The 26,526-nt window shown below is 48.5% G+C and overlaps 1 protein-coding gene across 2 annotated transcripts; it reads right to left on the reverse strand.

Moving 5' to 3' along the window:
• Window positions 1–2,901: 2,901 nt before the first annotated feature.
• BAG3 (BAG cochaperone 3) lies at window positions 2,902–24,545 on the reverse strand. 2 transcript variants are annotated; one of them, XM_079137156.1, is made up of 4 exons: window positions 24,061–24,545; window positions 8,746–9,072; window positions 6,933–7,334; window positions 2,902–4,272 (listed from the first exon to the last, which is right to left on the reverse strand). In XM_079137156.1, exons 1-4 carry the CDS (start codon window positions 24,244–24,246, stop codon window positions 3,457–3,459), a joined length of 1,731 nt encoding a protein of 576 aa, XP_078993282.1. In that variant the 5' UTR covers window positions 24,247–24,545; the 3' UTR covers window positions 2,902–3,456. The 2 variants fall into 2 exon arrangements, with proteins under 2 accessions (XP_078993282.1, XP_078993281.1); XM_079137155.1 differs by having other exon boundaries at window positions 2,902–4,275; window positions 24,061–24,544.
• Window positions 24,546–26,526: the final 1,981 nt, after the last annotated feature.

Here is a 26,526-nt window from a genome sequence, read left to right on the forward strand (position 1 = left end):
TCACATTCGTATAAGGTTGCCGAGCAGCGCGAGGAAGGCCACCTTCACATGGGGGCTTGCAGGAACGCACAGCCCACGGTGGAGTCCCAGGCCAGGCTTCCTGGTCGGCTGGCAGAGAGACCTACCAAGGGCAGAGACCACACAGTGACAGGAGTGCACTTACCAGAATCCCGAGAGCACCCCGGCCAGGGGGAGAAGCCCACATTTCACAGATGGTGGGGAAAAGGCCTGGAGAGAGGAGCCATAGTTGGGGATTACCAGGGGAAGCTGGAGGGAGCGCCGGCCCTCAACTGCCGTCTCCTGAAGAAACATCTGCTTATCCTTGGACTCATAAGATCTTGAATCAAAGGACTTTTTTTTTTTTTTTTTTTTTGGTGGTGGGGATAGAACCCACACATGCTAAACATAGGGTCCACCACTGAGCTACATTCCCAGTCCCTCAATGGGACTTCAAAGAGCCCCCTAGGAATCCAGGACACCCATGTACCCAGCTCTGGACGACACTGTGGGAATGAGCTGTCAGGATGGACCCGCTGCCTCTCAGGGAATTTACAGTCTTGCCAAGGAAATGACTAAAGACATTTGAACAGCAAGAGAACAATGGCACTGGCACTTAGGCGGAAGGGCACTGGGCACTTTGGCAAAGTCTGAGCAGGAACATAAGGCCCAAAAGGGAAGAGTTCTGCAAGGTCTCACGGTGGGCAAAATCTGGAAGGAGGAAAGGAATGCAGACATTACTGGTGGGAATGGAGGTGGGTGGGCACTGAGGGGAGAGGAAGAGGGCACAGCAGAAAGCTTGGCAACCAGGTCCAGGGATCCAGGCTGCTCGTGGCTTTCAGTGAAGACACTCGACTTACAACGGGTTACATCCCAAGAAACCCATCACACTGAAAAGACCATGAATTGAAAATGAATTTACTACACCTCATCCACAAAACATCCTAGCTCAGCAGCAGAGCACACTTGGTGTCCCCTCAGTTGGGAGCTGCAGCTCACTGCCCTGCCCAGCAGCAAGTGTGAGATGGGTACCACCTATTACTAGCTCAGGAAAAGATCAAGATTAAAGTATGGTGTCTCCTTGAACACTTATTACTTCTGCACCATCCTAAATCAAAAAAGTTGAAAGTTGGGGACCATCTGCAGTAACCCCAAGTCATTTGCTTCATCGGGTAGAATCCCATAGGATTTTGAAATGAATGTAGATGCTCTCTGGGCTTCGAGATGAGAGGTTAATCTCACATGTCTATGGTACTTCAGTTACCCTTTCCCTCGTGGTCACTGCAGCCCACTAGGCTCTAAAGATTATGGAGCACTGTGGTGAGACTAAGGTGGTCTTTGATGCCTTGTGGATCTGGACTCAAATTCTGCCTCTGCTCCTGGCTGTGAGGTGAGCACATCACTTCCTGTTTCTCTCCTGTTAAATGGGGATGTTAATTAACAGTCAACTCATCTTCTGCCAGGCACCACTTTCAGTTCTTTGCATTTCTGAATTCATTTAATCATTTTCTCTCCATTTTACAAATGAGGCTTCCAAGAAGGTAAGGGCTCTAACTTGTCATTGTCTTACATATATCAATCACACATGCCCCGTGATCTGAGCCCAGTTGATTCGTTTGTGATCTTGGTGTTCTCTACAGGGCACTTGAATAAATTCAAACCCCCTGACACTTGGTAGATTCTCAGCAGGTATCTGGCCCCCAATTCTACAGGGGCCAAGACACTTGCATTAGTAAGAGCCTTGCAGGCAGCCTGTGCCCAGCCCCCACACAAGGTCCAAGGACCACCAACTCTGATCAGGTGACCTGGCTCTGGATGCCCATGCTTCATCTAACTTGGATGACTGAGGGTACTTTAGTTACATTAAAGAGCTACTTAAGGTGCTTAGTAAAAAAATACTATCAACCTAATTTATTAACTATTTGAGGAGACTTAACATTGGAAGTCCATTGAGAATAGATGCCCAGGTCCCAAAAAGAAGTGGTCACACTGTCTTTGGTTCACTTTAAAAATAGTCCAGGAGTTCCCTTTTCCTATTTACATGTTCAAGTTTCTAGAATCAGTGGCATGCCAGCTTGCCCTCCCCGAGCGAGTTCACTCAGGAACGGTGCTGGCAGACTCCGTCGGGATGACTCAACCCTCCTCAGCAAGCTGAGTGGCACGTAGGGCCTTGTGTATTTTTGTGTGGCATCGTCAGGCACCAATATTAAACTCAAGCCAGTCATGAGAAATTCAGCTCAGGGACTTAAAAGTCAGCATGCTCGCTGTGAGTTGCAAGGTCTCAGGCCCTTCTTTCCTTTTCAAAAAATTGAGCACATCTTCAGATCCTGGGCCCATGGCACAGAAAGAATGATCGTCTGCCCAAGTGGATCCTGAGTACACCTGGCCCCTAACCCCAGAGGTTTCTAGGAACCCTGGGAAGATAAACCTTGTCCCAGTCTAGTTTGGTGACTCAGAGGTGTCAGATAAAGATGATCCCAAGGCTCTCAGAGCACATTTCCAATCCCCGTGACCTAGACTGCACAGAACTTTGGCAATCGTGGAAACTGGCTTCCTGGTGCACTTGTGAACCATCCTGGCCCCACAGGGAGGCCCAAGAGTGGCCCCAGTCCAGGTGGGCAGAAATGCTGCCAAGTGGCACCTCAGTTACTGGCTGAGCAGTCTGAGGGGTGTGGCAGATACATCCCATTACCTAAGTCCACAACCCTGAGTCTTCTCAGGTTCCAGGCATATCTGAGACTGAAAAGTGATCAAGACACACTCCTTGGGAGCTGGGCAGGTAGACTTTATGCATCCCAAAGCTGGCTTGTAAATGTGCCGACCATTTATTCTGACTGCAGCCCAGGGACAGACAATCTTGATGTCACCACTCTTTTCGATGTTTTAGAAATCACACCCAAAAAATGGAGTTCTATAATTACTTTATTTTCCTTTTCTTCAAATGTAACATTAAAGTTGTCCAACATACGGATGTGCCTACAGCTCTTTACATCTTATTCTATCTAAAAGTTAGATATTTGAACTCTGAGATGAAAATCATCCCATTACAGCAACAGCAACATTTCTGAAAAATGGATTTTATATTTATGTGATGGGAAACAGACGCCCCATCTCCCCCTGCAAAACTCCTCAGTCCAGAGCTACAGAAAGACAGCTCACAACCACAGTGAACAGGTGGTGCCCATGCACAGAAAGGGGCCCAAAACAACAAGCAATGGGGTTAAACTTCTGAAACAAGCAACTTCTTTATTTATACATAGTAAGAATACAGAAGAAAAGCTTCTTTTTCCTTTTAGCCCTTTTATTAGTGTTTTGCCTCCACCCAAGTTACTGCGTACCAAACGCCTACAAAAAATAAAAACCACCTGACTTAAAGTCCCCGAAATGCATGCAACTTAAAACTTCCTAATGTACACACAACAGTTTCAGTCTCCGAGGCTGATTCTTGTCTACTGGGGACTATGGTGCTGCTGCTGGGGTGCCCGCTGAGTCTGTTGTGCTGCTGGGGTTTGGAGCTGCTGCTTCTTTGGCTTCTGGCTGCTGGGTTTCAGTTTGGGCATCTTCATTTCCAGGACCTTTCTTCCCCTTGTCTGCTGCTGTGGTACCCATCCCCATGATCTCCTGCAGTGGTGGATCAGTTTCAAGGTTGCTGGGCTGGAGTTCATAGACCTGGACTTGACCTGGGACATCGATTGCTTTCTGTTCGAGTTTTTCTAAGATGGTCTGAACCTTCCTGACACCATCTCTCCTGGCCTGACGCACATCAGCTCGTCCTTCAGGGTCCACAGAATCCAGGGCCAGCAGCTCTTTGGTCAAATACTCTTCAATCATCAGGTACTTTTTGTCAGTCTTCTTGCCTTCAAAGTTGTCTACAGCCTGTTCCAGCCCTTGCACCTTCTCTAAGATGGCTTCCACCTTAAGCACACCTGGATGTTTTGGGGGGACCTCAGCCTCTCCTGGTTTGGGGGGTGCAACTTCTGTGGGGGCAGGGCTGGGGGCTGCCTTCTCTTCTGCAGCCACATTCTTGGGGGAAGAGGGAACTGCAGAAGGGGCAGGGCTGGGAGCAGGACAAGGAATTGGAGCAGAGGGAACCTTTACTTCCACCTTCTCAGAGGCAGGTGGTGGCTTCTGGGAAACAGGTTTAGAATCTGCCTCCTTGCGGATCACTTGAATCGGGATGTGTCCAGGAAGGAGATCTGGTCCAGCTGGGCCTGGCTTACTTTCCGGTTTGTTTTCAGGTTGAGCAACAGGTGGGGATTCTCGATGGGTCATGGGCTGCTGAGAAAAAGAAAAAAGGATACAAAGGTCTTTAAAATAACTGGCTAAATGTCACAGGTAGTTGTTTATAGCTAGTTATCAATTATAAGAAAACAGAAAAAACTTTTTTTTTGAAGTTTAACCATATAAAAGATTTTCAAAGTCAACCAACAGCCAAAAAACCCCATGATATCAATCATGTATGTGCCCAAACCATTCTCTTTCACTGGTCCCTCTGGGCTCTTTGTCTGTTACATCTCCTCAAGTGCTCTGGAGATGAAAGCCTTATGGCAAGAAAGAAAACCAATATAATTTTCAAAAATGAGAACAGCAAAACCTAATGCCGACTGGGGAGTGGGGTATGCTCACAGTAAAGTCCCAAGTGATACTGACCCAGGATGCAGACAGGGGTGGCTGCCCGGGGTCTGCCTCCTAACTGTGCAGCCTCTGCTCCTGGAGACCTTTCCATCTCTGATTCCAGAAAAGAAATGATCTGCTTTTTCAAACTTATGACAGCCTAGTGGTTTCTGTCCAAGCTAAGGTATTTTCTGAAAATAAGCAAGACACTCAAAAGAGTTAACTCTAGAATAATTCTGCATTAGCACATCTGTGCCAGAGCCGGACACTCAGCCATGCTGGGGTGCCTCCCTAGCTGAACTCTCACTGTGCAGTCTTTCTTATGACTAGAGTTGACAGCGATATATATATATATTTATATATATATATCTTATATATATATAAATATATATTTATATATCTTATATATATAAATATATACTTATATATTTATAAGTATATTTATAATATATAAGTATAAATATATACTTATATATTTATATACATCTTATATATATATATATATATATTTTTTTTTTTTTTTTTTTTTTTTGTGGTGCTGGGAATCGAACCCATGGCCTTATGCTTGCAAGGTAAGCACTTTACCAACTGAGCTATCTCCCCAGCCCTGACAGCTATATTTTTAAAAATGAATGCTGCCCAAAACAAGAATGCGGTAGCTCTTCTAGTATATAAATAAAAATTTAAAACCCCTTTAAAAATCTCACATGCTCTAGTTTCAACAAAGGGGAAATAAATTTTGGACTATACTATTTCTAAGTTGTTCTCAATTTAAAATATCAATTCTATTTTTATGTTCAGTTAGATCAAATATTTGAAGTCCTCCCAAAAAAGTTCTTTGAACGAGCTACACCAAGGGAGGTCACAGCCAGGCACAGGGGCACACACCTGCAATCCTAGCAACTTGGGAGGCTGAGGCAGGAGTATTACAAGTTAAAGGTCAGTCTGGACAACTTAGTGAGATACAATCTCAAAATTAAAAATAAAAAGAACTGGGGATGTAGCTCAGTGGTAAAGTGTCCCTGGGTTCAATTCTCAGTACCAACCCCCGCGCCCCACAAAAAAAGATGGGGAGGTTGCCGTGATCAACACAGACACAGGGTTAAGTACCGTTTCCCTAATTGTGGATCTAATGTGATGCAGCCGTCTCCACACCAGCATCCTTCTTTTGATCAAATCTCTTTAGCCAAACTTGGGTCCTTACACTCACTCACCCACGACATGCCCCTCTTTAGGTTTTCAAGGAATGGAAGTCGTAACTAGTGACTTCAGTAAAACTTAGGAGAAGACTATCTGCTGAAGTATTTAGGGATAAGGGGATGTGGAATTTGCAACTAACTCTCAGACCATTAAAATATGTAGTTAATATGATTTGTGTGAAGGACATGTGGAATTTCTTTGTGGAGTTTGTAATGCTTCTGTAAAAGGCTGAAATTATTTCTACATTAAAAAAGCTAAAAAATTTAAAAATGAGGGTGCTCTCTCTGTTCCAGGGCCCTGGACGGTGTCCACTGTAGGAAAAGGATAACCCACTTTTGTTCACAGGGAGCTTCCTTTTGATACAGCTGCTCAAGCTGCAGCCAGAGGGGCTGTGCTGCTGGTGTTCTGCTGCTAGGCTGCTCAGGCTCCTAACCCCGCTTCCTCCCTGAGTCAACACCCCTGCTCTGCTAGATGACGAGCAGTTCTGTGTCCAGGCCCTTCACCAGCCAGGACAGTTTTCCACCCACCATGGCTGGCTGATGCATCAGCCAGGGAGCAAAGCACCTGGCTAAACATAAAGTGTCAGACATGGTCCCTGCCATCAGGCTCAGAGCTTAAAGAGAAGATGAACACTTTGAAATGCACAGAGTAATCACGTGCTATGCCATAAAGGATTCATGCAAGGCACCATCAGGAAGATGAGCAGGCGCCATAGAAAGACAAAACTGACAGGTCCCTTGGAAGGCGGAAGGAGGGCCTGGACTGTACAGAACGGGCTTGCACAGGGGAGAAGGGGATACAGTGAGGAGGAGACAGCTGACCTAATTAGGCTGTGGCTGGAGTATGGACAGGGCTGCGGCACGCATTAAGAAACCTGTTAAGGTATGTGAGTGACAGCATGGGTCCTGCAACTGGTCTTCTCTGCCCCTAAGGCAGTCACATGAGAAATGACCAGCTGAAAACAGCTGCAGAGCACGTTGAGGGCCACGCCCCTCCTGCTGCATTTCAGAGACCCTCGTTTTTCCCCTGGTGCACCTGTGCGAATGAGGTGGGAACCCACGGTGCCCGCAGAGCTCCTTGGCCTCTGCCATGGCAGTCTGCTGACAACTGACTTCCCGTACCTGCGGCCTGTCAACCACGGTGTGCACGCGGATGGGCGACGGGGAGTGCACTGGTGTATTGCTTCTGGCTGGCGAGCCCTCCCGGCTGGATGCACCCCGCACTGGTGACCTGAATGGGGAGGCTGCCCTCACGGGCCGGGGCTCCCACTCATCACCCTGGATCTTGTGATACACAGGCTGGTGGGTCTGGTATTCACCCTGCTGAGCTGGGTAGTGGGTCTTCTGGGCTTGGTGGAGGGAGGGCTGGGCAGCTGGCCGGGTGACATTCTGCTCGTGTATCACTGGGATGGGGATGTAGCCCCGAGGCAGCTGGTGACTGCCCAGGCTGCTCCTGCCAGAGGAAGGCAGGCTGGCTGAGGAGGATGAGGATGAGCAGTCCGAGGCAGCTGGAGACTGGGACCTCTGTAAAAGACAAAGGGTAGAGGGTGGGGTCCCATGACTCTGGCACACCAACTTTCACTGTGCACCTACTCAAAGCAACACACCTAGAAATGTTTTAATTCTCAAACTGTGGTGTTCAGGGGCTGAGGGGTAGCCCTCCATGACTGGGAGTGCTCAACAGGCATGAGGCCTGGGTACAATCCCCAACACTAAGAGAGCAGCAAAGGACTAAGAGCTTAGAATAAAGGGGCCTGAATTCAAATCCTTACTAGCTCAATAGATTTTTCAGCGTCATCTGAAATATAGGTAAGAGCATCCTCTGTATACAGACCGGGCTGTTCTGAACATTAAGTAAGATTATCTGTGTACACACGGTGGCGTGCACAGGATGTGCTCTGTCCACGGTGTCTGTTACTGCTGCATGTCTCCTTCCACTTTCCTCTACCCTTCTCCACCCTTCTCTGTCCCCTGAGAGCCTGGGACAAGCCAGGTCCTTTTCTCTTCTGGGTCACCTTCTATTCATCTAGAAAACGAGGAGGGCATTTCTCCAGTTGGTCTCTAAAAGGGCCTTGTTAGCTTAAATTTGCTAAGATTTCTCTGATTGATTTTTACAGCAAACACATTGCATACATAGGTATTGTCTCTCCAGGGAAAGAAAAAGCCTTCCTGGTGTCCCCTGCTAACTGTGACTTTTTACCCCTATGCAGGTGGTGGAGCTGAACAGAGCTCAGAGGCAATCATGACTCTGGGCACAGACAGGAAGTGAGGATTTGTGCTCAAGAACAATGCCCATGGATACAGATGATCTGCAGTCAGGAAGACAAAAAGGGCTTATTGCTCAGGAATCCTATTAAGTCCAATGGCCCACAAATCCCAACCAAGAATCAGATTAACAACTATTCTTTAGTTATTAATGCACCAAATCCACCAACATACCCTGAAGTGATGGGTTTTGGGCTGAACCCTATCTTTAGAGCGGCTGCCTTCTTGACTCCTTATTTTGGGTTTCCTTTAAACTGCTGGATACTCTGAGGACAGTTATGCAGTCCTGTTTTCATTATCAACATTGCTCGAAGCAGTGGATATTTATCCATAAGTACTGAACTAGATAAAATAATACAAAACTCTTTCTGAAACAGAAAATTTCAGTGTGAATAAGGAACATCAGAGCCAGGCGACCAGTCTTCAGAGGGCCAGCTCTGGTCCTTTCACCTTTATGCATCTGGACCAAGCAGTTTATAGTTGGCCCCATTCCTTAATTACTAAAATAAGTCATGTGATTCCCTGGGCACTTGAAAAAAACACCTGTGAAATGCTGGGGGACAATATGGGGCTGGGGGCTGTAACCATCTTTGCCAGGGGACTGCCGATATTATGCACAAGGCATATGTTACCAGGTGCCTGGCCCCAGGGTGACCAGGCCTCTCCTTACCTCAGGTCCATGGGAGGCTGGGGGCTGAGCAGCTGCAGTTGCTGCCACCTGTCCACACTGTCTGTCTGGCTGGGTGGCTTCTGGCATGCTCCGAAGAGGTGACTGGGATCTCTGAGGAGCAGCTGCAGCTGCCTCAGTTCTGAATCGCTGCACCCCAGGCTGGGGATAGGCATGGAAAGGGTGCGTCTGCCGGTTCTCAGCCCCTTCGTGGAGGACGGGAATGGGAATGTAGCCTGGTCGGAGCTGGGGGTACACAGGGTGGCCTTCCCTAGTGGGCAGCAGCCTGGAGCCCTCCCGGGAAGGGCCATTGGCAGAAGATGAAGTGTCCTAAAATGAAAAGAGCAGAAAAAGACTCATGAGAAACTAGAAAGAAAACACCCTGAAGAGGAAATTGGTGTGGAGCCCTCTGCTCTCCCAGAGTGACTCAGTCCCCAGCTCAGCAGGCTACACAGCCCCCGGCTTCTGCCAAACATCCTCTCTCCTACAGAGGCTGCTGTGTGGTCAGGAGAAAGCAGAGGAGCCAGAGTACCTGTTGAGCACAAGGGAAGTCTCAAGTCTCAATTTCCCAAACTGGTAAGACGAGTTTCTTTTCTGGGGAACAATCGCAGGAGAGCTTGACAGTCACCCAAATCTTCCAACTGGAAGGTGATCTCCCAGGAACAAGACTCAAATCCAACTACCAAATTACAGCAAACCTCTCAGCTTCGGAAAAGGTCCAAGTTTCCCAACTGTACCATGTTTCACACTAGGCCCACACCCAGACACAATTTGGAAATCTTCAGAGAGAAGTGGGTGGCGGGGGTGGTGCTGCCTCCTCAGAAATGTTAGTACAAGCTACAAGGGAGGCACTCAAGACGACAACGGCAGAGAGGGAACAAAACCCAGGGATTAATTGTGCTAGTCTCATGATGCCAACTGACAGTCTTTGCCTGGCCAAGCTTTAGTCAGGCTCCTGACCCCTCTCAGGCCCATCTGTGCACTTGTAAAGTCTAGTTTTAGCCAAGGAACTCTGCTATACAAGGCTGAACACACCACTCCTCCCCATCTGATCATCTCGTCTTCTGATGAGGTTCCTGTCTCCACCATCCCCAGGTGAGGTCTGATCACTCGGACATCTTCGGCAAGAATCCTGTTGTAGGTTAGTTTAGCCAGCATCTCTTAGGCCCAGATGTTTCTTTCCTTTCAGTCGTTTTCCATCCAGTGACCCTCACACTGCTCCTTGGCTATAAATTCCCCACGTGCCCAGGCTGTGCTGGGAGTCGAGCCCCATCTGTCCCCCACTGCAGAACCCCACTGCAGTGGCCCCTACACCTAGCACAGTGGTCTGGAATAAAGTTTTCCTTACCATACTTAAAAGTACCACAGAATAGTTTTTTCTTTGACGTAACAAAGCCTACTTGAGCTAAGAGAGTTGGGGTCCCTCTCGTCTGTCCTCTCATGCAGTTCTCTCTTCAGTGGCTTGGCTATTTTGGGACCCTTTAGAAGGCCAAGTTCCAGATGTACCACAGAGAAAGATCTTATTTCAGACAACAAGGCTGGCCAGTCACCCACTGGGCGATGCCACCTCTCAAAAGCAGAGGCTGTGTAACACAGCTCCGAACCATCTCCCAGGCATGAGGAGCCTTCTCCAGAGGAGGGGAGCTCTTGATGTGTATCACTTGTACATATCTGAGTAGGTCAGGTATTAAGGAGAGAGGGCCGTGCTTAAGGAGGCAGCTCTCTGAATGGCAAACAGGGCAAAGACTAAGAACTTATGAGCTTTCAGGTACACTTTCTATTGCTCAAAGCTGGTCAAAAGTAAGGACAGACACTGAGGGCTGACTGAGACTCTGACTGAAGAGACCATGAATTCTGCAATGTTTTCATGATGTTTCTATTTATGGGCAGGCGTGGGCACCAGGTGGCTGGCTCTGGAATTTAGCCCTTTCGGGCCCATCAACTGCTTTTCTCCTGCTGAGACCTTGCCCTGGGGAGGGCCTCCAAAACACAGGAAAGGCAAGGGTGTCACTGTGTCCTTGGGGATATGGGCAGACAGGCACTTGGCACTCTCAGATTAGAATGACCACGTGCTAGGTCAGGAACATTATTTTAGCCTGCTTAACTCTCAGGTCACCCAAGAGCAGGGAGAGCATCCAGGCCTCACATTCAGAAGCCAGTTCTTGCTATGAGATGGGCACCACAGAGAGCCACTGGGAGGTGCTGAAGGAATCCTCTGCCACTCACTCTTGAGTCCCAACAGGCCTTTTGGGCAGTCTGTCCACTAAATGGAGCACCTTTCTTCCAGCCAAAATCAGAGGCCCACCTAAGTCCTCTGATATGATCTTCGCTAGATGACTGGGCCCACTGCTTCTCCAACTGTGAAACAAAAATCCGCACTCACTGCCCAGCAGTTACAAGCCTGAGTTCCCCAGTGCGACGACTGTGAACCTTATGCCACCGCCCTGCTGGGCCCTCAACCACGGGTGTCAAACAAGCAAGGGGTTTGTAAGGCAGGTTAAGGGTGCATGAAGCAAACAGGAAGCAAACCGACTTGGAAAGCAGGGGAGGGTGAGATGGAAGAGGGACATGGGGCTTTTCCAGGGTGGAGGCCAGCCTCAAAAGGATCAAGTTCACTCTTCCCTCCATTAGTAACAGTTCCCTGAACCTGGATAATCCTCTTACCTCAGTAAGCCTTCATTTCCATTTCCAGAGGATGGGGCAGGCAACCCGCCCTGCAGAACTATGGTGAGTTTCAGGAGACACATTAAGAATGCCCGAGAGGCCACAAGAATCCAAGTTCCCTCCCTGAGGAGGCACAAGATCATGCTCTTCAGACTCTGAAGTGTCAAAGGAACCAAGAGTGGAGGATAAAGCTAATGAGAGTAACAGCAGTAAGAACGTAGTCACCTCTGGAGGAGATGTGAGTGGCTGCGAAGGTTCTAGAAAGCATCTTGAGGTGATAGAAATATTCTTTTTTCTGGGTGGTGGTAAACAGGTGAACCCCTGTGTAAAAATCTATGAAACTATATATTTATCTAGAACCCCAGAAAAAAGACTGGGAAATGGCTCTGCCAGCAGGCACAACTGGGAAGGCTACAGGAGAAGGGCAGCCTAGAGGCTGCTTTTCACTACAGTCCTGAGGTTCACGGTTCCTGGATGAGGAGAATTAAGGACCAACTAATGCCATTTAATAAAAATGCAAATGTTGCATCTAAGAGACGTTCCAGGCTCCCCCTCCATTCTGGTGGGGTTTTGTTTAGAAAAGCATTGCCTGAGGTGACTGAAAGATCACATCGAGGCACAGAACAGGTAATCAGCACTTGTACCCGAAAGAATAATTCAAGCCAAGCAAGGTGTGCTGTGTGCTCGCACCACTGCCCGATGAACCCGTTCCTGTCACTGCTGGAGTCCAGCAGCAAGTGCCTGACTTCCTAAGTAAAAACCACTGCCTGGAAGACCTACATTGCCCACTGCATTTAAAAAAATGTTTTGTAGTTGTAGACGGAGAGCCCGCCTTTATTTATTTGTTTGTTTATATGTGGTGCCGAGAGTCGGACCCAGGGCCTCACACACGCCAGACAAGCCCCGGCCCTGCCCACTGCATTTTCTATGTCGTTTTCATCATAATTGAGTAAAAAAAGATATTTTCTAAACGGCCAAAAGAAAGTGTAATACTTATAATTCCCCAGAATATGACTAAAATGCGTCTCTTCAGTCCATCAAGAGGTGTTCTCAAGTTCAAGCACACATCTAGAGACGGCCTCTTAGTTACACTGGCATCTTTCAGATATGACTCACCCTGCTGCCCCAACCTGACATCAATGGGGAGAAGTGGCCTCCTAAGGGGTGGGGTGTGGGTGGAGCGGGGCAATCACATGATAGGGACTGGGGTGCGATCACAGCCGCCACGCTGATGACTGCCCATCCTCACCGTGACCTGTCTGCAGCTCAGCTCATTATCCTTATCTTTGGGTAAGGACATCAGGAAGGTACACAAAATCCAATTAGGAAATAAGTGCCCCAGGGCCTTCCACTGCTTATCACCACATTAATTTATAAAATGAATTAGTTAATTCTTTCCTCTTGCTTGCATATTGCATTAAGATCTTCTGAGGCTTGTCTTAGGGCACCAAATAACTCCATGAGATGGCCACAATTAAAAGCAGGAAAAAATTACCTCAGACAAGCCAAAATTTGTCCTGTTAAATACAAGACATTATTATTACAGAAAGCCCAGGGTCAGATTTGGAGCCCAGGCAAGCGGTTGGGCTTATCTGCTTAAGGCCACATTGGCTTGGCTACCGGTTGTAACAAGTACCTGGCACTAAGGGAACAGCTGGGAGATCGGAGGAGACTGCACTTGGTCCTAGGTCTTGTTCTGCCCAGAACCATGTGTGAAACGAACAGCCTGCAATCCCTCCCCAGACCTTATTTTCTCAACTATACAATGCACTGGGAGGCCCAGAAATGTTGACGAAGCTGTGGTTCTTAAACGAGGGGGCAATGGAGTACACACACACACAAAAGCAGACTTTAAGCCCAGACCAGGCAAGTGTGATTTAATAGGCAGGTGAAGACCCCAAGGGATCATGGAGCAACAGGGATCTAAAGCCTCTATGGCCAGGAATCAAGGCACCTAAAAATTTCACATCCCAAATGAAGAGGCTGACAGCCACCCCCGCCACGGTCCTTGTACCCTGCAGCAGGGCAGGAAGCACAGCTCCTGGATGCCTAGGTGTGGGTCTGGCAAGGCGTAAGCTGGGTACATGCACATTCACAGGTCAGCCACAGAGAAGGGCTGGCCTTGACCCATCCAAAACTGAACACTGAGTGGCCCTCTGAACCCTGAAAACAGGCCCCTCCTTGAGCCCCAACCCACAGCTTTGGCTTCTTAGCCACAGTGCTCCTAAAACGTGGGATCAACACCTGCAAACCACAGCTCCCGTCATCTCGGTGGGAACTGAGGGTAACAGCAACAACCGCAGCTCCTGGGACACGAGGCATTTCTGATGACAGCCCTGGAGCCTTAAAGTAGGACGCAAATTCTATTAACTGGGCTTTTAGGCCAGAAGAGCCTTCACCCGGGCCAGGCATTGAGTTCTAACACCACCTCAAACTTCTAAGACAAAGGAAGGAGATGGAGGAAAGAGCGATCCTAGAACTCCCCGTGTAGCTAGGGCCTGGTCCAGCTCAGCAGCTTGGCTCAGCTCCATCAGGAAGGAGACAGGAGCACAGGGCTTTCACCTAAGGCACAGGACCCAGCTTCAATATCCTACTCGCTTTCTGTTTGGTACAATGGGCCATTGGAATGAATCAAGTATTATTTTCAATTTGATAAATAAATAGTCATTTGCATCCCTACAACAAAACTCTAAATTCTTTCAGTTTCCACCAGGTTGCGATATGGGGTCTTTTCTACCACTCCCTGTGCTGGGTGGGGTAGATAACAGAACGAACAAATTCTAAATAATAAGCTAGGCCCACATTCCACCAAAGTCCATTCACAGAACCTCTGAGGTGGTAGAATTTTGTCCTGGGACTCCTGGTAAGACAGAGGTCCATGGGGCCGTAGACTCTGTGAGCCACTATGAGTCAGAGTTGATAGGAGGCTTGCTCTGCTATTTGTTATTCATTTTATCCCAGGACTAATGAAATGAATGTCCCCCTCTTTTTCTACGGGAGAATACTTTTGGAAGATGAAAACAGCATTGCTTCTCCTTCTTCTTGTTCCTGTTGTACGGGGGATCGAACCCCAGGCCTTTAACAGGCCAGGCAAGTGCTCTGCCACTGAGCTGCATTCCCAGCCCCTAGCATGGCTTCTTCTTTGCAGCTGTGTCTACACAAACAGAAATGAAAAACATGAGCCCTAGTCTGCAAGCTGTCACCCTGGGCTCCAATCCCTCTGTACTGCTCACCAGCTCGTGGCCTTGGACTCCTTACTAGTAAGACTCAGTTTCCCCAGCTGTAAAATTCCCAACACTTTTTAGGGGTTTTTGAAAGACTTAAGTGAAACAAGCATGAAAAGGCTCTGTAACTTGAAGCCATGCCCTGCCCTGTACAATCATGTTTCTTCACTCCTCAAATACTTATGGATGAACCCAGCTTTCTCCTAGGTTGGGCCTATTGTTTACAAATCCCAGTTCCTCCCAGGTTTTCACCAAGTGGTTAAGAAGCCAATTAGAGTTGCTGGCCCTTTTATCTGAGAGCCTTGAGGGCACTAATTAGCAAGAACTCCATTTTCTCTGCTGAGAACGAACCTGGAAGCAAACACTGCCAAAATCCCCTCAGAAGGCCTCACCTCAGTCCTCTCCCCTTTCCATCAGGTTTGCAAGGTATTCTGGGGAAGGACCTATAAAAAAGACAAACTCAGTGCTGGAACCAATACCCAACTGGGGGTCCCTGCACACAACCAGAGACCTGGGAAGGAAAAGCCAGGCCAGGCTGGGGCATGGGACTGTCCACAGGAGGCAGAACATTTGCTGGCATCTAGGCGACATCCCTCACCAGGGCCCACAAGCAGTTCTCAAGTCAAGTATACCCAATGGCAGCTGTTGAGCATTTCTCCAATGCGGGGAGAGCTTGGAGCTCAAAGCCAAGCCTCTAGCCTCCCCACTGTCCCCACCCACCAGACCTCTCCTCAAGGATTCCACTTAGCAAATGTGGAAATAGATGAGCCCAAGGTCACATGGGAAGGTGGTGCACAGCCAGGCCAAGATGTTCAGCTCCTGAACTCGTGGATTCAGGGAAAAATAAACACTACCTACTTCCTCTTCAGAAAAAAAAAAAAAAAAAAAAGAGGAGGAGAAGGAGCAGGCCACCTGCTTTAATCCATCTAAAGCTAGGAATGACAGATGGAAAAGTACCTGAACTCTCCAGAGCAGGAAGCAAGCTCTACCTGAATTTTTTAAAGAGATCAGGAAGGGACCCTCCTCACACCTGGTACATTTCCACAACCTTCTCAAGGACCTGTTCCACATCAAAAGTGGACACACTGGTACACTGCATGGCCATTCCATTTGCTAGATACCAACCATGAAAATGTTAGCTGGCAGTGTAGGGTGAGAGCAGATGTGCATTTTGTATAAAATATGCTTTGCCAAGAGAAAAAAAAAAATCTCCAATTCATAAACAGCAGCTGGGGCAAAGGGTCTCTCTGACCAGTAGTGAGTCCCTTGGGGAGATTCCTAGGGATTCTTCTCCCTACCCTAAGTAGCTTCTCAAAGCATTTTTCCCACAAGACCCACATCCTCCCCGCAAGATGATGAAGGCAGTTAGAAAACCCCCTTCTTCCATCTTTAGTGACATTTGTACCCCTCTGAGCTGGGGGCAGGTAACGGGGTCCATAGGCCCTCATTAAGATGTCTTGGCTCTCCCCAGCCCCTAAGGGTCCTACCACCTCATTCCTGCCTGGCACTGTCCTCAGGGCTGTGCTAGGATGTCCAAGAGACAGCCTGTCCTCAAGGAGTTGGGCTGAGGAAGGCAGGGCTCCGGCAGCTTTGTGCAGGAATCACCATCCCCAGGCCTGTCTCAGGGAGAGATCAGGGGATTGCCAGGTGATGGGGTCAGGGGCTGGCTAAGGCTCTAGAAGACCTAAGAGTGTTCAGCTGACCCCCTGCTGCATCCCAAGTTACTCCCCATCTGCACACTGCTATCACAAGGGACACAGCCAGCCCAGGGCAGGGTTCTGAGGGCTGTCTAGACACGGTTAAGGGAGAGTCAAGTCAACTTGGTGCAAAGAGGATAAAAGGAGGTCTGACTTTCGAGAAGCAATACTTGGGCCTATCTGAGACCTGAACGGCCCATGCACAGCCACATATACCACTGGGGCAGCCAAATGCCTATCTGCAAATACCCTCCTACCCCGAAACAGAGGCTGTGAACATCTCCAGGGACTGGGCATGCACCAGCCCCGGCTTTGGACTAACCACCTTCCAGGCAACATCTCCCTGCATTCTTCCAACCCTGCTGGACAATACAGCTGCAATACTCATTTTATAGAAGGGGGGAGGGTGAGCAATTTAACTAAGCTCTCTAGAACCTGCGTTTGTTTGTCTGATGGTTAAGACCAGCCCTTTCACCAGCCCTTCCCTGTCACACCTCTACACACTCTGCGGTCACACTCACATGTAACATCTCTAAACTCTTTGTCTTCCTGGGCTGAATGCAGTAGGAAAGAAAGCGTTTCATCTGGCCAAGCGGGGCTGAGGCTCAGACCTGGAACATTCAGTTCGTGTGCGCTGGGTCAGGGAGCCACAGCACTGCTGAGTCATCGGCCCAGCCAAGACAGGGCAAGTGAGCGGAGTGAAGACACTGGCTCAGTTCTGACTCACTGCGACCTCAGGACTGCAATGGCGCCCGGCGCCTCAGGACTGCAATGGCGCCCGGCACGGGGCACTGTCAGCACCGGGGCCTCTGGAGGGAGAAGACCCCATTCTCCAGGAGGGCAGGCCCTGCCCTGCACTGAGGCCTGTTCCACTGACCCAGGAGGTTCAATCAAGCAGTGAAGTGGCTGTCTTTGCCTTGGTACATGCAGATGCCTTCCTATTTCGCCACCGTTTAAATTTTTTAAACCATTCATTTTTTTGGTGTCCAAGAAGAAATTTTTTAATTTTAAAATAACTATAATTCTACTTTAGTGGGCACTGAAGAAGTTATTTCAAAATAGGAAATGTCTATTCTCCAACAGGATGCTAAGAATTTCCAGTAGAAAGTCTCACCTCAATTCAGCAGTGCCCAGCTCTGTGCTGGGAGCCTTGGGCAGCTGATGTGTTTACAATAGGCTCCTGATGCACACAGGAGCAGCCAGCAATTCCAGACTTTTCTGAACTGACAGTAAATAAGAAGTTTTGCATATGCAATGTCTGATCTTACTGCCCTCCACAAGAAAAAGAAATTAAAAAGTCTCCTTTCCCAGTGTCGCAGATCCCTAGCAGTGCAGACAGCGTCTGGCTGCTGTTGTTGGCTCCCAGCCCCTCCCGCAGGCAGGCTGACTGGAAGATGCTGTGTCACTGGTGGAAAACAGAGCTTCTCCAGAACCATAAGGATGGACTTGGGGAATTAAGACTGACATCCTCTATGCAGAAAAGGGCATTCAGAGAGTGATCAGAGGGACAGGCCTCTCTGGGGGACGATTAGGAGCCCACAACAACACTGCAGTGCCGAGGAACCAACGGAAGGCTCCTGGTGACACGCACCCACCACACTTCTTTGAGCCCACACAGTCAGCAGTTAAGAATTTTCCCCAGCTGGTACAGAGAGGCAGAGATGAAACAGTCGGTCCCAGAATTTGCAACTGCCATGTGAGCCCAAGGCGAAGCAGGGAAGGGCCCACCTTTAGAAAAAAAGATTCCAATTAGAGTCACGAGGAGTCCAGCATAGGGAGAGCCTGCCTCTCACTGGAAGGAAGTGGGACACGGTTCAAGGAGAAGGCACAGCTGTCCCTTATATGGCATTTAATGTTGCAACAAGAAAACAGTGACCCACCTCCTGAGTTGAGACCCAGGCTCAGGAAATGGGCCAACATTTCTGATCAACTATACAAAGATGGACTCAGGACTGTTTATTACCTAGGAGTGAGCCTGGGAAGCCAGAGTATGAAGCAGCCTGGCCCACTAAGGACAATTGTCTGTCACTCCAGCAGGCCCTAGGTGGGGGTAAAGTCATTACATACAGTCTTTCTGCCACCAAAGGTCAGGCAAATCCCCTCTCCAAGCCTGTTTTCTCAGGCATAAGGTGTATTTAATAGCTCTTACCTCAGAGAGCTGTCCTGAAGATCTAAAAAAGACAAGATCTGAAAAAGCACACATTTATATCTTGCACACAGGTATCAATGTGTTGACAGACCAAGAAAAACACATTCATCCCTTCCTGAAGAAATCTTTCTGATTAAGCTTTTGCAAACGGCCTGGCTTCCTCAAAAGCTGCCAGGCCCCAAAGACATCTTTATAGAAATATGTGAAGACTTAGTAACACCAGATATCACACAAAGTATTACAAGTGCCAGGTGAAGATGGAGAGACACCGCATCTGCAGAAGAAGGGGATCTGGCATCTGGCCTCAGAAGTCTGGCTGAGTCTAACTTCTGAGGAAGGAACAGACTGGGGGTGTGGAGCTGATTCACGACAGTGGGGAGCCAGGGAGGGGTTGGAGAATAACAGTCACGTGGTGGGTACCTGGGTGCTGGTCTACACTAGAGGTCTCAGAGGTTTCTAATAAGTGGACCTTTGTCTTCAGTTCCCAGTGTTTCAACATAGGCCTCTGAAATATTTAAGAGCAGCATTAAAATGGCAAAACTTGAAGGAGAAAGAGCAGGTCTGGATTATGTATGGTTTCCTGTTATGGATGGTAAACAACAGAACATCATTTTAAAATGTCAATAAAAAGTAATAAACATGCAGAGTGGTTTATATAAGGCAACTGTGTGTCATTCCAGAAACGAGGACAGTGCTAATCAAGCCTCATGGGTGGTATGAAGCTTTGTGACTCACTACCAGCCCCGATAGCATCCAGTGCGTAAGCCTTCCCAGCCCTGGCTAACGTCAAACTCCACCACCACTGCCACCGGTCCTGCGTACAGACTCTGCCCTCATAAAGGGGAACCTACTTCACAGAACAGGCACAAATTATACTCTCCAAGGCGCACTCAGTTCTTGAGTGAGCCAAACACAGGTCATTCTTTAGAAAATAAAGGTCTTGGAAGAGCCAGGCTCCCAAGATATGTGGCCATGTTCTTCAACTGCCCCTGACAAATCAGTTCCTCCAGTTGCGAAGGCATTTGCTCAGCCATGACTGCAACCTGCTGGAGATGCGAAGGAGAGAATGGCCACTCATCTCCCAACTGTGCTCCGAGTCTGCTGAGAGACACAACAGCTTGCAATCGATCCAGAAAGAGCAAAATGATCTCGTCTTTAAGAAAATTTCAGGAGGCTTTGCTGAATCTGACGCAGAATAAATGGCTCTCTCTGCTTCAATCATACCTGAAATATTTCCAACTTTCTCTGAAGGGACGTTTCCATCTTTCACAGTACCTGAGTGTAATCTGCCACATTATGATGGTGAGCAAATGCTGGGAGGGCAAGACGGAAGGAGGGGAGCCCTGGCACTGGCTCACATCTCCTGTCTCCTGGGTGTGGGGAGGTCTCAGCACTGCCAAGAGTCTGACCACCTCCCCACTCTCACACTAACTCCCTGCCAGACTCTGCTGTGAGACTGTCTTAACCCTGTCCCCACATCCACCCCAGAATTGCACTGCAGAAGCTCAGGCACTGGGAAATTTTCCCCAACAAGGAAAGTGAAGGCCAGACAAAGCTCCGAAGGCCAGACGTGAAGCAGGCGCGGCTTGAGGGATTCCAGGGCCCACGCAGGCATACACCATGTCACAGCTCCCCCCACTGCCAAAGGGGATCAGAGGCCCTCGTGGCTCTCAAGGCCAGTCTGGCAGAATCAGAGTCGGCAGAAAGCTTTTTGGACTTAGATTTCTGGGCACCACTCTTAGCAACTCAGATTCAATGTGGAGCCCAGGTGACACAACTACAATATACATTCTTAAAAAAGTCCTTCTGGAGACTGCCGCACTGGGAACCCCAAAGATCCACAGAGCAAGAACAGCCTCACTCTGCGAGGGAAGTGTCTGCTTTCCATCCAGGAAGGTGTTAGAGTGACCAGAACTCAGAATACCTGGGCTCTGTTTCCTCAGGGAGAACTGGGGAGTGTCTACAGGTAACTGCGCATCTCCAGAGTCCAAAGTGATCACTGACATCTGGCAGGAAAGGGGCCTGGGCTGACATAAATAAATAAATGGGAAGGCCAAGAGTGCTGAAAATCGAAATCCAGGGAGACTGCATGTGGGAGGTTCAACTGCCTACAAAGGTCCTGGACAGACCAGGCACAGTAGCTCACACCTATAATCCAGCAACTCTAGAGACTGAGGCAGGAGAATCGAAAGTTCATGGCCAAGCTTGGCAACTTAGTGAGACCCTGTCTCAAAATAACAAATAAGAAGGGCTGGGGATATGGCTCAGTGGTAAAGTGCTCCTGGGTTCAATTCTCAGTACCAAATAAAAAGAAAGGTGCTAGATGAAGCCAGTGTCTTTGCCGCATTGACATGTGTTCACCAGACTCCTTGTTATTAAAATTAAAAAAAAAAAAAAAAAAGGTGGGGGGGGTGGGTAAAAGACTTGCTTTAAACACTTCAGGGAAAGGTAGAGGATCAACCTCAAGAGGACAAAGTGCTAGTCTTATTCTTCTTTCCATGAAAGCCATTTCTTTACCAACGTGGTTAGACTGTAAACATCCTGAAACAGAATCCTCCCCCAAGAGAGCTTTCCATGCTCAATGAATGTTTTTTACTGACTGGCAGCATCTTCTCCAGGTGAGGATGCTTACAGGGGTCTCTAGTTCAGCCTCTCCAAAAAAGCCCTTTCTTTTAGGAACCAGCACTTTTCTCATTATGCATTAGGAAACCAACTTCTAATATAAAACAACACTGAAGGATTTTCCACTGCATTTAGTCTGGGGTAAGGTGTGATTCATGTAAGTGAAACTGCACCCGTCGCCCAGATATTCTGTGACTATCAAAGCACTGTTTTGAAAGCAATGAAACCCAGACATGAAGCAGGAAGCAGTTGAAAGGATCTGGATTCTAGACTGATGTTAGTTTTCTCCTTGTGTTTTGGTACCACACCGACAAATCCCAGGTAGTCAATTTGATAAAGAAAACTCTTCTTGAGCTGATCACATCTACTCACCAAAATCCAAGCAACTATAGCAGAGTTGAGTGACCCAATGTGGTGGGGAAGACTTAGAGATGCTCAAGAACGTCATCCCGCATGCTTTAGTCTCATAAGAATTCGAGCCACTTCTAACTTCTGAACAAACACTGCCTGTTATTAGCACACTCCATACTGTTCTGTCCTTGCTATTGATGCTAGCTCTATGACCTTCAGAAACACACTTGAACTCTCTGCATTTCTTTATCAATAAAATAAACAGACTGAACCAAAAGATCTTTAAGGATATTTCTTTTTTTCTTTTGGTACTGGGGATTTAACCCAGGAGTGCTTTATCTCTGAGTTACATACTCAGCCCTTTTTTATTTCTTATTTTGAGGCAGGGTCTCACCAACTTGCTGAGGGTCTTGCTAAATCACTGGGATTACAGGCATGCGCCACCTAGCCCAGGGGCTTTAAGAACTTTCAACTTGAAAATTTTACCATGCTGGGTGCAGTGGCAAATGCCTGTAATTCCAGCAGCTGAGGAGACTGAGGCAAGAGGATTGCAAGTTCAAAGCCAGTCTCAGCAATTTAGGGAGTCCCTAAGCAACTTAGCAAGACCCTACCTCAAAAATTTTTTTAAAAAGGGGGACTAGGGATGTGGTTCAGTGGTTAAGGGCTTCTGGGTCAAACCCTGGTACCAAAAATAAATAAATAAACAAAATTAAGATTTAAAAAATGAAATTCTGACCGTGAAAATTTCAAATCAACTCTTTCAACCCAGCACTGCTACTTTAGTAGTTCATAGTTTCTGTTTGTTGAGAACAGTAATAGTAACTCAACTTGGATTTTTTTCCCTTAAAAAGGCTTGTGAAATTCCAGTCTAATCCATCCATAGGAAGATCCCAACTTGCTAGGTAAATTTCATGTTGGAAACAAAGTACCACCAATGTATGTGCTCAAACTTAATCTTCCTTCCTAACAAAGGGTACAGGCAGATCCTGACTGTCCCTGTGTCTACTGGAAAGAGGCCTCAAAGTAGAGATCTACACCCATGAACTCTGTAGTAAGAGGGATGGAGTACAAACTTCACACAGTGTGTGTGTGTATATATAATTATGACCATCCCAGCTAATTACAGTCTCTTATACTGATTTTTAGGAATACACTATTAATTTCTTGTAAATGTGAACTGCTGAATGTACAATGCTTCGCTCTTAGATACCTGAGTTTTATCAGTATCTTTAAGAAAAAATAAATGTGAGCTGGGGGCCCTGTATTTGTTATTTGAGCATTTGTGAGGCCCCAAGTTCTGTCTGTTGCACCACCAAAAAAAAAAAAAAAAAAAAGTGTCTAAAAGTGAAGGTGGATAATACAAATCTTTTTTTCTAAAATAGTGGTTATCAGCTCTTTACTGCTTTTAATTGTTTCCAGACAGCAGTAAAAATTAGTCTTTAGGTGTACTTTTCCAAATGTTTTACTTTGAAAAAGCTCGAATTTATAGAATTATTAATACATCAATGTTAATTATAAGATTTTAATTATATTTTTAAATGAGCAGATTCAATCCAAATGTCTATTTTCAAGTTTCAAATGGTCTTCATTGTAAATCTGTATTTTCAATTTTTCATGCTCTTGAAGGCATCTCTGCGTATTTGAAACTGGGGTATATATCTGCTGCATTCACAAGAGTATCGCTCTTCAGTTATTTGTGTACTGGGAACAAATCCTAAGTATTTTAATACCATAACAAGGATGGGAATGTATGCCGTTTAAAAAAAAAAAAAAAAAAAAAATTCTCTTTCTCTCCAGTGTGAGGCAATGTGGCCAGGCAGGGGCCAACTATGAGGCAGTCAGGGATCTGTAGCACAGAAACTGCCCGGGAGAAAAGTACCTTGTGGTTTTTTTTAACAAGTCACACTAGGACACCTTATTGAAAGCAGTTTCAAACAATAATACAGTCGTAATTCCAAACGCAGAAAGAAAAAGGCTAGTGAAATGTATGTACGCCAGCGTCCTGAGTCACTCTACCTGAGACTCGAGAGAAAAGTCGACACAACCCTCCACCAAGTTGAGGGACTGGGAGGTGAAATCTCCCCGAGGCCCCCTACCCTTGCCTGCGAGGGGTTCTGGCGTCCGCCCAGAGGGACGGTGCGCGAACCGCAGAGGGAACCGCGATCTCAGGACGCCAGCCCGGGCGGGGAGAGAGGCCTGGCCGGGGCCTGCCCAGGGCCTGGGCTGCTGACCAGGCCGGCCGCCCCTCCCGGAGCCCAGGAGCGCGGGCAGCTCCAGCCACCTGGCCCTCGGCCCCTCGAACCCAGCGAGTGGACGAGACCCGGCGCCCCCGCGCGGGTCGCACTCCCCAGGCCAGCCCTCGGGTGCTTCCCGGGGCCGGACGCCTGTCAAGGGCGGGTCTGCAGAGGGCACTGGCCCGCGCGCAGCAGGACGCAAGGGGAGCGGCGACCCACCCCCGCGCGGGGCCGCTGTCCGCCCCGAGGGCCGAGCGTCCGCGGTGGCCTTGGCCGACCTCCGGCGCTCGGGAGCCCTGGCGTACCCCGCGCGCCCAGTCCCCCGGCCCCGGGCCCGGCCTGCTCGCCGTCGAGGTGGGGCCGCGGGCTCGGCTCACCTTGGGACCCTCGGGGGGCACGCGCGGGTCGTTCCACGTCGTGGTGCGACTGTTGTGGTCCACGAAAAAGGGCCAGCCGGTCTGCGGGTCGATCTTGATCTCCCAGCCGGGGGGCAGGGGGTCGCGGTCACCGGCGCCGTTGCCGGACGCCATCTGCACCATGGGCGAGTGGGTGGCAGCGCTCATGCTGGGTTGGGGTCGGGCCGCAGCGGCCGCGGGACGCGGGGTCGCGGGTGCGGACACTTGGCCGCCGCCGGTGGAGCGAGAGGTCTGCGGGCCGCCGACGTGTCCGGGAAGCCGGCGCCGGGCACCTTTATGAATTAAAGGACGGGGTGACGTGGCCGGAGAGGGGTGGAAGTGTCTGGAAATAGCCTCCTCGCTGCCAAAGGGGAAGGAGGAGATAAAGGGAGGTAGCAACTGGCCGGCTAGAAACTTCTGGTCCCATCCAGAGAAGTTGGCGGCCGTGCGGGTTGGATGCGGAGCTCCGCCCTGAGTCATCGGCTATAATCGTGGCGCGGCGGGGCGGGGCCGAGCCGGGGGCGGGGCCGGGGCGGGGCTCGCCTCCCCCCTCCACCGCTTCCGGATCCTCCCGCCCTCCCGGAGCCGTCCTGAGCGCGTCTGCGGACCGCGATCGCCCCGAGGTGGACCTGGGCGCCTGGCGGCCCCGGGCGTCCTCTGTGCGCCCGGTAGGGTTTCGGTCTTCAGCCTCGTTGCCTCCTTCGCACCGCGCGGGTGTTCCCGGGGCTCGCGGTCCGCGCGCTGCCCCTCCTCTGAATGAGATCGCAGTCGTCTTCAAAGCTAGGGGAGTCGCGCCCACCTCCAAACCCTCGTACAGTGATACTCGGGGACCCTGGCGTCCCTTGGTAACGTTTTAATCACTTTCTTCCAAGGGCTCAGTGCTTGCTGTCCAGGAGGAGCTCTGGAACACTCACCTGACCCCATAACCAGCCTGGGAGAAAACGGAAGTGCAGTGGAAATGAACCTGCCTGTCTTTGGAAACCTAAAGGAGAAAGAAACGATTACATCGACCGATGCTTTTATTCTTAATTCTCATATCTGTAATAGAGGAACTTACACTGCAGGAAGCGATTTTAAAGAAAAATCACGTCTTGGGGGTTTGGATCTTTTTTATAGTAGAGGTTGGTTCTTGCTGTCTTAACTTGTTTGGAAAGTAGGCACCAAACCGAACCATGAAAATATTTTGATTGATTCAGTGGCCATTATACTTGTAACCTCATGAGCACCCTGATTCTCAAATGTATTCCAGAAAGAATTTTGGGAGGTGCCAATTTATATTCTTAGGCATACATACTCATTTTCTTTCCTCAGAAATGCCTTGAACTAATATTGGGCCTCATTTCCCAACTCAAATTCAGAGAATATTCCGGGGCTGGGTGTGGCGGCGGGCCTCTAATCCTAGCTGTTTGAGAGACTGAGGCAGGACAGCATGAGTTGGAGGGCTGCCAGGGCAACTAATGCAGATCCTGTCTCAAAAAAAAAAAAAAAAAAAAAAAAAAAATTAAAAACCCCAGGATATTCTGGAACCTTCAGAGACGATGCTTCAGGTCTTTTTCTGCCCTCAATTTATTTCTTCTGGAGCAAATGCTAGAGAGTTCTGCCAATCCTTCTAGTGGGATTATTCCCACTTGCAAAGATCTTACTTGCTTTGGAATCTGAAAACTCCGTACTGTAAAAGTACAGAGGTGATCAGGCCTCAGGGGCTGACCCACACCATGAAACATACCAAGGACCGATGTATAAACCTGGATGCTTGCACTAATTTACCACCAGAAATCTCACAATTAAGGTCTGGTGGTATAGCTCTGGGTTTCATCTCCACCATTCCCAGCACCATTAAAAAAAAAAAAAGATTACCTGTTGAAGGAACTGGACCTTCAAGTTCATCTTATGCTTCCTTGTATTTGAAGCCCTATGCACAGGGCTGGACCCAGAGTCCCTACCAATATACATTGTTGATGTTCATTGAAGATTGAATCCACAGTGAATTATTCTTTGTCTTCTTCCTTTGCCTGATTTGCTTCCCACCACAACTACAATTAAATACTAAGATTGCACTTTGCTAACCAGTCCCTAGATAGAAGGGGGAGGAAACAGGTACCTCTGGGATTAACAAAGCTACTTCTGATGATTGTACTGTACTCTACTGGGACTTAAAATGGACTTCTTTAAAACAGAGTCATATGCTCAGAGAGCTGGCTGGAAGACGCTCCTTCGAGCCATTCTTAATAACGAGTGGCATGTCTGACTTCAATGACTTTTTTTCTTTCTGGTCTTAGGACACTCTTTTCATGGCCTCTTGAAGACCTCTTGCCCAGGTCAGAAGTTCAAGTCTAACCTTGAATTCCCTTTCTCTCTCACCATTCAGTCATTACCACTTCCTAAATATTCCATAACTCTGTATACTCTTATCTTTCTTCAGTGCTATCAACTTGTCCATGTGACCTT

Source organism: Sciurus vulgaris (genome assembly GCF_902686455.1).
Source record: "Sciurus vulgaris genome assembly, chromosome: 4".
Taxonomy (NCBI): domain Eukaryota; kingdom Metazoa; phylum Chordata; class Mammalia; order Rodentia; family Sciuridae; genus Sciurus; species Sciurus vulgaris.

What these genes read in the sequence shown, in the direction of transcription:
- BAG3 (XM_079137155.1), bottom strand. Translation starts at nt 24,246, where the DNA reads ATGAGCGCTGCCACCCACTCGCCCATGGTGCAGATGGCGTCCGGCAAC. An exon ending in TGCCCCCCGAGGGTCCCAAG is followed by an intron (nt 9,073 to 24,060) that starts GTGAGCCGAGCC and finishes TTTTCATTTTAG; the next exon opens with GACACTTCATCTTCTGCCAA. An exon ending in CAGCCTCCCATGGACCTGAG is followed by an intron (nt 7,335 to 8,745) that starts GTAAGGAGAGGC and finishes TGTCTTTTACAG; the next exon opens with AGGTCCCAGTCTCCAGCTGC.